The sequence below is a fragment of the Phyllopteryx taeniolatus genome, chromosome 20 (assembly GCF_024500385.1).
Source record: "Phyllopteryx taeniolatus isolate TA_2022b chromosome 20, UOR_Ptae_1.2, whole genome shotgun sequence".
NCBI classification, from domain to species: Eukaryota; Metazoa; Chordata; class Actinopteri; order Syngnathiformes; family Syngnathidae; genus Phyllopteryx; species Phyllopteryx taeniolatus.
In genome coordinates, this window is record NC_084521.1 from 9,572,634 (window position 1) to 9,584,857 (window position 12,224).

Genomic DNA, 12,224 nt, shown 5'->3' on the forward strand with positions numbered 1-12,224 from the left:
TTGCACAGGTTCCAGCAAAAACATGGAGCAGTTGGTCCTTGAAGGGTCATGGGGGAATCTCAAAACAAAGAGTAGAAAATCATAAGAATGAAGTCCTAAAGGTCAGAGGGTGCTTTTAGAAATGGCATCGCTCAAAATAAAAAAATCCCCAAGAGAAAGACCACTAGCATGGCAAAGGTGGTCCATAAGCTTCGAGGAGACTGACAGAGAGATACAGTATGTACAGAATCAAAGGATATACACTGATAGAAGGCTGTGTGTCTGTACTTAAAGGAGTTCATTTTGGTATCAGTAAAGTAACAACGGAGCATTTCTGGTTTAAGTATGCTGCCAATTTTACAAATTAGCAATCCATGCTAAAGGAGTTAAATGCTGAAGAACACTTACTGTAACACAGTCCAGGATTGCCATGGCAATGAGAGAAACGCTATTCTAATTACCTACTAGCCAGTACACCAATGCACTTTTTGAAGAAATTATCAAACCTTACTGGATTAAATATCTTACTGTATTCAGTTATGATTATTATTTTTTTTTTTGCACAGCATCTGGCCTTGTTGCAATTACAGAAAAGGGAGTTGCACTTAAGGAACCTCTGTTTTTTTACATTTCTTTTTTTCTCTCAAGGCCTTTTGTGACTTCTCCCTCAGGCTGCATTTAATGGACATCCTCATTTGACCATGTTGGTTTAAAGTGCGGTGCACCAAGCATGAACTCCCTGGCGTGATGTTTCTATTGCAATGTACAAGTGCCTGTCTAATAAGCTTTCAGTGAATGAAGGAATGGAGAAGAAAAAAAACTAAACTGCAGTTTTGGAATATTGCTACAAAGCAAATACAAAGAGGCTGAACTGTAATTGTACAGCTCTAATAAGAATCTTGTAGTCTTATTCTTCACATTGTGATAAAATAGCAATCATTTTATTGCATAAACACTATACCAGAGCAACATAAAACAGGAACATGCATCACATTTACAAGTCAAATACCTTAAGCTTAAAGGCATTTTAAAATGTTTGTGTTAAAAAAAAATTACAATTTTAAATTGTTAAAAATCATACAGGTTAATAACATGCTGTTCTAGTCAGTGGTTTGGGGTCCTAGCAGTACTCCTGAGTTTCCGGCTTCCGGTCTTATGAGGAGATTTAACCGCTTCCTTGATGTTGGCGAGAAAACTTTTCTTGGTTTTGACCTGCACAGGTGTCCTTGGAGTGAACTTGGAGATTTCTGCCTTTAAGGAAGCTATTTCCTTGTCCTTTTCCAAGGACTGGGATATAATTTCCTGCATTGATTTCATCTTAATGGAAACAGGAAAAACATGGTCAGAGTATTTTCTTATATTTATCATTATGACGCGACTCCATTTGCCCTTTAAGTCTGGGGGTGTTTCACCTCACCTGATCTTGGCTCTTCACCTGAAGGACCTCAAGTTCAGCGGATTTCTCCAAGAAGCTGTCTCGAACCTTCTGAAGAGTTTCACTAAGTTCAATCAGTCGTCTCTCCATGGACAATATCAACTAAGAGCAAAACATTTGATTGATCAGACTGAACTGAAACTGTAAAGCACAGGTGACGGTGTTTAGTAGATGACGAAAAGGTGGCAAACACTGTAAATGTCAAACAATCTAGCAAACATGGTTTTGCCATTCACATAAAACCAGAATATCTGACACTAAAGATCTCAAACTGGTTATCAGTAGAGCATTGAATTGCAACACAATTGACCTCTCTTCAAATATAAATTTGTCATTTGCTTTATATAAAAAAAAAAGAAAAGAAAAACAATAGCACCACCACCAGGTATGATTTATAATCTCCAAGACTCCCGTCTTTGAAATCCAAACCTTATACTTGAAATTTGAGGCAGATTGGTCGAGTAAAGGGACTAATACAGTGCCAACCATTTCATGGTTCTTAAATTCTAAGACTTGCATGGGAGAAGCCTGTAATCCCATGATATAGTAAAAATAAAGGCTAGTCATAAAGCATCTTAAGCCTTAAAACTGCTAGAAGTGGAGAGGACAAAAAGTCCAAAAGACTGATAAGAAATGAGATGCTCAAGTAAATGGATGACAAATTTTTCATTGATATGATTGATTGGCGTGTAAACTCTTGTGCGCAGCAGGACCCTCTGCTTGCAGCCCAGGTCCTTACAGATAAGCTACTGCAATCTAAGCATCTTCAAATCACTCCTCACCCTGAAAACATTGTTTTCCCCCTTTACCTGTTGCTTGTCCTCACACATCCGTTCTATGGCACTTTTCTCCTTGTAGAGACGTTTTAAACGTTCCTCCCCTGTGGGGGGGGGGGGGGGGGTCATCAACAACAAAAACTGTGATTTTGAACATTTTAAAAAAGAAGTCACAGCTCCCCGGAAAGGGACATTGTCTAGTCTTGTTCATGTATTCCTTACATAGGATGTTTCCTATAAAAAGGTTACAAACCTGCAGCTTCAAAGTCTTTTAATGGTCGACACTGACGGGATACTTCCACAGTCGCAACTGTGCACACACTGGTACCAGATGTCAACTGTGAAAGCTGTCGCTTGAGGACCTACACACAAGTTAGAACTATATTTAAAATCAATTCATTCAACCCAAAAGGAATTTCATAATTCACCACTGTCTGTCGACAGTATCTTATGACCATTGGAATCTTAACCTCGACTTTCTCTTGCTCTGCAGTGAACTCGTCAAGAGGCACATAGTCATCTTCTAGGTTGCTCAAGGCACTCTTGTAAGCATGCTCTTTTATAGCGTCCTTATACATCTCAAAAGTGTTCTCCAGTTTTTCTTGGTAGCACTCCTTCAGCTCTTCAACCTGTTGGCTAAACATTCAAAAGACACGTACTCTCACGTCAGACCTTTGGTGAAACGATCTAAACGTTCTGGCAATGGTTCTAAACCTGCGGAGTTCCTCGCTTTCCATGATCTGCTGTAACATGGCGTCGCCCATTTCCTTACGGATCTCCAACTCCTGCTCCACATTTCGTCTTCGCGCAGCCAGCAGTTTTGTTCGGAGGCTTTCAATCGTGTCAAGTAGCTCCTGGCAACCCAACAAGGATATACATATGGTATAAATCAGTCAAGGACATTAAAACACTTAAATCAAGCTCAATTACATTTCTGTGAATGATAGCGCATACAAGAGAAACAAGTCATTACTTGACCTCTCACCTAGTCACCTACAAACTTACTGTACTCAAGCAGATTTATTTTACTGACAACCTTTTAGTTTTACTCTCTACATTTGATACACACTGTATATGGGCAACATTAAAAAGACAAAATCTGCTGCAGTTGAGCTCGATTGAGAAGATGTCGCAAAGATCTTCCCCACCCGTGGCTTTATTTAATTAAACTTAGATTGATTAATGGCGAATGCATTGTCTTTAGCAGCCTAAAAACTACAAGCTTCTGGCATTCAAACATTCTATCGATGGTCTGCATTCTTTTTTTTTTCAGTTATGAATTTAGTTAGTCAGTTCACAACGTTAATAAAGCTATGGGAACACATTTTGATAACACATCCAGTGATTTCTTTTTTTCCTTCTTAGTACAAGCACTATGACAGTTAAGAGCAGAAAATATTTTGTGTGCAGAAGGTTTCCATTCTACAAAGTTCTAAAAACGGGCATTACAAATTGACAGGAAAAATACATTTTTACTTTTGTTAAGTACCTTTGAGTGTCTGTACTTCTATTGAAAAAGGTGTTGAATCCATACACTTCTACTCTTCCCAAACCTTTGCCCCCCTCCAACAATGATCTATACTTCTACTTACGAATGAGTACATTTGCCATGTCTGCAAGTAAACCTAGAAAGTTTGAAGGCAGTTTCAGAATATTTGTTTTTTTAATGTATCCCAGACCAAAATGCATCAAACTACACTAGAGTAATACATACAAAGTCTAAACGTCCCATAAAGAGCATGTCTGCTGGACTGCGACTGGAGACGAATGTAAAATTGAGTTACGTTCTGTGTCAGTAACGTCATGTCGGCGTCGTCGTCGTCGTCCTCATTCAGCAGCTCATCTTCTGACAAATAGCTCTCCAAGGCCTGCCGGTCGATCACACCATTCCTCACAAGAGATTTGCCATTCGGCGCCACCAGACACTGAGACAGTGATTGCAGAGGCTTGTCTGGGATCACCTGCACCACCTGAAGATGACGTAATAGGTCCGCAAATGTATTTATTTATTTGAATTTTAACAAGTGGTTCATAGCACTGCCTCAAAGACGATGTAATTTTCAGATTTACCCGTTTGGCTACAGCAGAGAACTTCATGACATGAAGTGTCTCATCATATGTAGAAGCACACTGGTTAATGTTGACAATCATTGAAGCTCTTCCTTTGCCACAGAAAACTGCCTGGAAGAGCTTGGTGAGCTTGCTCTCTCGAAAAGGGATGTAGCTGCTCTTCATTCTGATTGGATGAAGAACTGTTGAACTGCGCTAATAATCCCCACTGGCTGCAAAATTCCAACTGTCATACTGATAACAACAGATTGTACCTGTCAGTCTGATTGTTGCGCAGGGCATTGATGCACTTCCCCAGAATGAGGAGAGAGTTGTTAATATTTCCTGCTTCCTTTAGCCTCTCCCCAAAGGTTTTGGTTTTGTTGCATCTTTCGGAGCCAGCCAAGTCGCATAGAGAAAACCTGAGGACCACATAGGATAACGTTTTGTAACTGCAATTGCGGGAAGTGGTTACAACAATTTCCTTCAGGATCAATCAGTGGCAGTTCTGGTGAGGGGTGGGGGGGGCAGTGCTCCCCTAACACTATGCTTGCTCACCCTAGATTTTGATCAAGCCAGCCTAAAAAAAATTACAAAATTTTTTTATTTCTGGACTGTTCTTTTTTGGAAAAATGTTCACTCATTGATTTGATAAGTAAATTGTCAAGTCAAGGTACCACCAACTACTTAGCCCAGTTTGCTAGCAACGTTTTTAAAAAAAATTTCAATTGTATGGTATCATAAACCTTATTAAACTTAATCTATTCCAATAATAAATTGGAAGAAAACCCAGCAAGACTTACTCTGAGATCCTTTTAACTGTGTTGCACTTCATCTTCAGCAGCTTCATGGTAAATATGCTGTGGCTGTAGGTGGAGTTGTAGTCTCATTTTAAAAACATGAAAAGAGAAAATGTTAGAGTGATTGGGAAGAGTGGAATTTTTGCCTTCTGCTGGAGGACTGGTTCATCTTGGTGGCCGCAGCACTTCGGTTTTTGTTGCCAAATTGCAGTAGCTTGCTGGCTTCAGACAAACTCTGGATGTTAATCCATCGAAGATCTGAAAATGGTAGTTTAATTATGAAACCAACCAAAAAAAAAATTTCAATGTTTTTATGGCTGTACAAAGGTGAGAGGTCATCCTCGCAACCTTTGACATAAGCGTTGCCAGCGCCGTCGTCACAAATGCGAAGAGCAGTGCGTTTCTTGGACTTGGAGCAGAAGGACGGTTGAAGGAGATCGTAGATGTACTCGTTGTAGATTTCAAAGAATGCAACCCACAAAGCAAACTGGGTGCTCCCTTCATCTGTCAGACTGCTTGAAGGCACTAGAGAACCAAGAGAGTTAAACTCAAATAGTGGCAACAACTTAATGTTTCACCAACCACTTTACTAGACACGAATAGTTTAATGAGATTCTGGCAAGCGCTGTATCTGACTGACTGTCCTAGAGATATACAATAGTTTTCCTTGTAGTGGTACAGAAATGCACAGCATAATACAGAGGGGTATAAATATTTTGGTTTCTTGCTTCAACTTTTAGCACTGGTGATGTAGTGGTATACTGTATGCTGCTGTCTTTCATGCAGATGGCATCGACCACTCCACTGCCCTAATACCAGATTTAAAAAAAAAAAAAAAAAAAAAAGAAAAAGGATGGGTTGTGTCAGGCAGGGCATCCAGTGTTAAAACGCCACCAAACTAGTACTTAGATCTCATATTGTACATGTTGGAATGCGTTTTCTGAGAGTTACCCGATTGACAGTCAGAGGAAGAGGAGCGATCAGGCCCAGAACAGGGCAAGGAGTCTGACCCATTGCTGGTTCTAAGGGGATCACATTCCTTCAGGGGAAAAAACAGAGGTTATAGAAAAAGGTGGACAGAGCAGCAGGGTCACAATGATTTGTACTTTTAAATGTAAAGGCATTAGGCTGCAGCAAATAAAAAAAATCTCCCCATTTAGCCAGGTCTCGAGTAGCCGTGGACAACCACCATGTTGTGCCTAGAGAGCGACCCAGTATCGTTGCTGCTGTCATCCTGGGATTATTGCTGGTTTTGATCCAGCTGTTGTACCCATTGTTCTCTCATCCCTCCATTGCCCTTGTCTCCATCCCTAAGTGCTTGCTCGTGTGTGGTTCAGTTATCTTGTATACATGCAATGTATGAGTGTGGTTCTTGACCTGCTCAATGTGTAAAGTGCCTTGAGCTAAAGTGTTGTGAATTTGCATTATACAAATAAAATTGACTAATCTACTTTACATGATTTCAGTCATAGCAGCCCTCTCTGGGAAACCATAACTACAATGTGGCACGTGACAAAAAGAAAAAAATGCATTTGACACTCTCGCAACATGTCCCCACCCTGTCTCAAAAGTTTTAATAAGCAGCAATCTATACTTGTGAAATCATCGCACCTCTTTAAATGATGCAAAAATGGCAGCTTTCGCACTTTTCTCCTGCTTGACTTGGTCAATATCCAGACAACGTGCATCATTCCTGAGGTAGGGCTTCACATCCATGCCCTCATACTGGCGCCCTGAGATGTACTGAAAGGTGGCATCCAACACTCGAGGCAATATTCCTGGCTCTTTTGAAGTTCCTGATAGAATTATTGAGACTTTAATTTCACTTCTGAATAATGGCCTAATTAAAAATGTACCTTGGATTGTGAATGTTTTTCCAGCATTGGTGACGCCATAGCTGAAGATCAGCACATTCTTTCCATCCAGGAAATCAGACATTTGGCTGCTGACAGTTTGATCATAGAGCTCAGCTTGGGTTGTCTCTGGTCCAAAAATCTAAAAATGCAAGTTGAGAGCAATAATAAAACAATAGCTACTCTCTTTGAGCAATGCATAAAGAAAAGCAAATTGCAAATATAAGATTTAAATTCAATTCAAAACTATTCACATACAAATGTATCCATGTCCAGTTTTATGCAGCTTTACTGTAAAGTTAACCCCGCTTTGATTGTATTGAATACTTCTAAAGCTAATAATCAGAAAAATAATTCAATTCAATTCAGCATTTCCATTTATGGCATTTGATTTCATTCTTAACATATCGCTAGTGTCAAGCAGAACTCTCAAATCTCCAAAACCGTCACATTTCAGAAAAAAAAAAGTAGCGTGTTTGTTGAGCGACTAACATTTCATCAAAGATAGCAAGTCATTTTCCAACATGTGGACTAACCGATACTATCGATTTGTGAAATAATACAAAATTGGATGACAAATTTGGACAGGTTTCCACCTAAGTGACAATATTTGATTAAAAATAAAGTTTTTTTGTTTTTTTTAAAGCCATCAATTTACAAATTCAAGAGATAAAACTAATGACATTACAATGAGACAGTTACCATTTTGATAGATACTTTCAGTGGTATTAATTGTATATGAATATAATTAAAATGTAGCTTGCTGCAGAAATTTTTGCTAGTCAAACTTGTGTTGCTCTGACCAACCAATCAATAATGTGATGTTAAATTGGACTGGCTGTTTATTAAAAAAGTTAAAATTGGAACATCTGTAGAAACACTACAAAAGGAAGAGACTAAACTAATGAAAATATAATACTATTTAACAGGAAAAAAAAGTCAAATTTGGGTTGTAAAATGTAAGTCAGCGATTCTGATAGATTTTAGGTCAGCAGAAGGCCATACTAGGGCGTGGCCACTCATCATTTTAACTATACCTTATAGAACTAGTGGAGTAACTATGGAGTGCAGTGCAACACAATTAGAAATTACAACTAGAATAATCAAAGTAATGCTGTAGTCTGTGAGTATGTGCACATATTTTGCACAGCTCAAGAATGTTGCAAAGCTTGCAAAGTGAAAGTTATGGAAATATTCTGGTCACACTCACAGCAGTTTTTGCAGGGTGATGCAAAGTGAAAGATTGCTAACCTTGGAAAATGAGAATTTGTGTACAGATGTGCCGATACCCCTTTCACTGCATTTCAAGGTGGCAGAACCTTTCGGGGCCTGCAGCGTCGCCATTTGATCGTTTTCTATCACTACACAATCCTGAGAAAGTGGGCAAATAAATCAGTGATGCCAAATTGGACCGCATTCAACTGGTCGAGCTAAAACTAGTCTACCTGATCCTCCTTGTCAGAGAGCTCCTCTTTGGAAAGAGGTCTGACTCTGAGATAGACTTTCATAGTGTGTTGCTCTGCTCCTCCTGATGTTTCCGCCTGCAAAGAAACGCAAACTCAGACAAGAACCGGACTCGGCAAGTCTGGGTGAGAACGATATCAAGAACCCTGTTTAATGACAACAAAAAGAGAGGGGAAAGGTGTATTACCTGTATGGGTGACATAGAAGTCAAGTCCATGTCACCAGACTGTATGGTTGTTCTCCTTGTTTAAGAGGCACACAAAATCCTTTCCTAAAATTACTGATCCAGTGGCAGAGCTTCCACAGATTCGATGGTAGCATGGGAAACAATGGAGGCGCAGGCAATTAGTTTGAACTCAAAGCTGGTGTTAAGTGAAAAATCAGCCAATCACCTTTGAGGGTTGTGCTTTAACAATGGCAGTACCAAACCTGTCACTGCAGCAATACTTTTTCTCACTGGTCAGCGTATGAACGTAACCCCCCCAAAATAAAAAGGGTTTTTTTGCTGGTTAAATTCTGATATATTGACAGTTCTCTTCTTTTTTTTTTTTACACCAAGTGCCACCACAAAAACTACTTAACACTTAGCTGTTGAATTACCTTCATGACCAACATTAAAATACAGCAGTAATACATCAAAAAACGAATTCCCTAAAAAGGATATTTTTGGAAGCCACTCACACAATAACACTAGTAAAAACAAACAAAAAAGTTAATCAAAATGTATCACACATATGCAAAAAAAGGACTTTTTAAAAGCAAAGGTCTTAAAGAATGATTAAATGTGAATGTATTTAAAAGTTAAATACAACTGAAAATGTACTGCACATGAAAACTAAAAATGTAATCTACTAGATTTTATATGTATTTTTTAAACGCTGTATGCAGTTACAAGCTTCATTCGATTTGACTGTAATTTCATGGTTCGAACATAAATTTTGTTTAATTTAGCGACTTTGACATAGCACTCATACCATACTTTGGGGAACACTGATGTCAGCCTATCCATACAGTATAATTAAGTTTGCTGCTGGGCAACTCAATGCCCAAGTGGTTAGCCCATCTGTCTCACAGTTCTGAGGTTGAGGGTTTGAATCTGGGCTGGTGTGCGTGTACTGACCACATTCCAAAAGTATGTATGTGAATCGATGACTAAATTGTCCATTCGCATTAATGATTATCTGGCTGTGAATCTCACCATTCAGCTCCTTGTGAGAGAGCATGTTTTACAAAGCACTGACATTGAACAGTTGAAAGTTTAGACATGTTCAAATTAAATTATAAAGTTTACAATGCATTTTAGGTTCATCCTGAAAGCCAACAATGCCTCACCTTTTTAAAAGACAACCATAAGGCTACAGTACCCGTTGGGTACCACAGATCATGTGACTCATGGAGAATTTTATTGCCAGTCCTGTCATTGTTAGCTTTTTCCTTCCCACACTGATTAAAAAAAAACAAATGCATATCAGTTTTCTTTTGTATTCTTTATTGCATCAGTGCATATTTATGCATCAGCAATGGTAACTTCAACCTCAACACCAGGCTCGATGCTGATGGAGGTGATCTGCTTGACAATTTCAGATGGGCTGTGCAGATCAATCAGGCGTTTGTGGATCCGCATCTGGAAGCGATCCCAAGTTTTGGAGCCTTCACCACAGGGGGTCTTTCTGGTGGTGATACGCAGGGTCTGACGAGGACAGACGAGAAATGTGAAACCCAGCACTACTAGCACTATCAATAGTCTCATGTTTTTCCAGGTGTACCCAATGTCATAGCCAGTAAATGTCCAGGGAGAAACAACAAATGCACAATTTGCATAAAAACTGCAACAGGTGGTACCTTGGTTGGCATGCGGACTGGTCCCTTCACCTTCAGGTTCTTCTCCTTTGCACCACGGATCAAGTCAGCACAGACTGAAGATGACAAAACATTACTGTCACACTCATTTAATCAACAGCCTGTTGACAAGGTACTTCAAAATAATAGCTCAGAATAGCGTATTCCAGACATCAGGGTTATCAGTCAAATGTATATCCTCACCACTAATCAGAAACGCAAAATCAGAATCTTTATACAATGTACAACAGCATACAAATATTATTGTACATTGTATAATGACAAAGACTGATTCTGAGGCTTGTTTCATTACCTTTCTCCAGAGACTTGACATTACGGCTGGTGAGGGTAATGCGGATGCGGTGAATAGCCACCTCAGTCTCAACAGGTGCCTTCCCAGAGTCCTTGAAAGCCTATATGAGCGTAAATAAGCAGTTGCATAACTTTATCAATCTTGTGCCATTACATCTGAAATTCCAAATCATTACAATTTGGTTTGCGGTCACAAATCTATTTGGCCATCAAAACCTTGTCATAATTCAGATAAGATTGAGCAATTGACCAATTAACAAGTGAGCATCTTTCAAAACTCAATACAGTGAACACTAAGCATAAGCGCGGTTCAGCATTTGTGGATTTCTTTCCCTGAAACCCAAACCTATTTGCCGTTTAAGTGCACCCTCTGGTGACATCTTGGTACTAAAGAACTGTTGGTGAGTTGAGGAGCTTAATTTGGACAAAAGCCGTCCTTTGCCACCATCTTTAGGCAATTTAAAAAAAAATAAAAATTGGAGGGTGCATTAACTCCACCATTTCTTCATACGTGGCAGGACTCTGTCCTTAAACCCTGCGGATAGCGGTAGCTCACGTTACAGTGTCCCAAACATGAAATTTCCAACGGTGAAGAACCAACTAGTTTGCGCAGCGGCGTAACAATACATTGCCACAGAGGCGGCTTACTCCGCTTAGTTAGTGGGAGTTAATTTGATTGTTTTATGGATGGAGATTCTCAGTGTTTTACATACAAACATGGAGGGCGTTAGCGTAGGTTACGAATAGACTACGGCGCGTTCGGTTAAAATCCGGGTTGCCCGTCGTAACCCGACGACCGCACTTGTACAATACTGTACTGAAGTTCAAAATAAATAAATAAAAATATAACCACTGAAATAAAACAGGTAAAAAAACTTTAAATATGATTCAATTTCACGATTCAAACAGTACACCAACTTTTTACGCTTAGCCTTAACTGCTAAATCAACGAAAGTATTCCGACCTGTTAACCGTCTTAATTTAGGAGTTGGCGATATGCAGCGATGTAGCCAGCTAATTCGTGCATGTGGCGACGATGCGAGGGCTAGCCGAGATACTCTTTAATTTCTATCGAGTAGCGTATCATATTGCCATTAGAATCACCATACGCTTGTCACGTGAAAGCAGTAGTAACATTTCTAAGCTATAAACATACCATTGTAATAATTCCTGACCGACTTATTCGGAAGAAAATCAAGCGAACAGCGGTGAGCCAGGAAAAGGCACCAACAACGTGGTTACGTTGCTTTCAAGAAAGAGGGCTAACAAGGGCCCGTTTCCTGCATATGTATCGGGTCTTCCTGCTTCTTCTCTGTGTTTTACCATCCGTGACAGCGACATCAAGCGGCAGAGCACGGAAGAGCTAGAACGCGCTTTGTCCTCACACATACATTCTCAACTGTGGTTATCTCTCCACTTTTGTCTTTTTCTTTTCTTTCTTTCTTTCTTATTTTTTTCAACCCGGGCAGGGGTGTGAATTAATTATCCCATTTCGACAAAGTGTAGCGTAGAAATTACTGATACCTGTTTCATAATTAAATTAATTTATTAAAGTTAGTAGCAGTGAATATCAAAACATGGTTTCCCAAATAACTTCCAATTCAAGTGATTAGTTGGTAGTACACTGGCTCTCTCTAGTGGTTTGAGAAAGAATTACTGCCCAAATACAATTCAGTTGTATTTAATTTTTAAGATTAATACATTTGCTTGAAATCCC

The 12,224-nt window shown here is 39.4% G+C and overlaps 2 protein-coding genes and 1 non-coding gene across 3 annotated transcripts; all 3 read right to left on the minus strand.

The window, feature by feature from the left end:
* Positions 1–898: 898 nt before the first annotated feature.
* Positions 899–8,718, minus strand: zgc:56231 (uncharacterized protein LOC406257 homolog). Its single transcript, XM_061758981.1, has 18 exons — positions 8,544–8,718; positions 8,338–8,433; positions 8,144–8,263; positions 6,896–7,034; positions 6,651–6,835; positions 5,991–6,078; positions 5,388–5,564; positions 5,186–5,297; positions 5,043–5,105; positions 4,515–4,661; positions 4,261–4,426; positions 3,975–4,160; positions 2,905–3,044; positions 2,661–2,826; positions 2,444–2,552; positions 2,224–2,294; positions 1,397–1,516; positions 899–1,296 (listed from the first exon to the last, which is right to left on the minus strand). The coding sequence occupies exons 1-18, from the start codon at positions 8,571–8,573 to the stop codon at positions 1,084–1,086; spliced, it is 2,328 nt and encodes a 775-aa protein (XP_061614965.1). The 5' UTR covers positions 8,574–8,718; the 3' UTR covers positions 899–1,083.
* A 1,106-nt stretch (positions 8,719–9,824) lies between these two features.
* rps20 (ribosomal protein S20) lies at positions 9,825–11,822 on the minus strand. Its single transcript, XM_061758877.1, has 4 exons — positions 11,664–11,822; positions 10,509–10,608; positions 10,199–10,272; positions 9,825–10,046 (listed from the first exon to the last, which is right to left on the minus strand). The coding sequence occupies exons 1-4, from the start codon at positions 11,664–11,666 to the stop codon at positions 9,864–9,866; spliced, it is 360 nt and encodes a 119-aa protein (XP_061614861.1). The 5' UTR covers positions 11,667–11,822; the 3' UTR covers positions 9,825–9,863.
* On the minus strand, positions 10,340–10,404 carry LOC133470597 (small nucleolar RNA U54). The gene has a single exon (XR_009786027.1). It is a non-coding gene; the product is annotated as a small nucleolar RNA U54 (small nucleolar RNA).
* Positions 11,823–12,224: the final 402 nt, after the last annotated feature.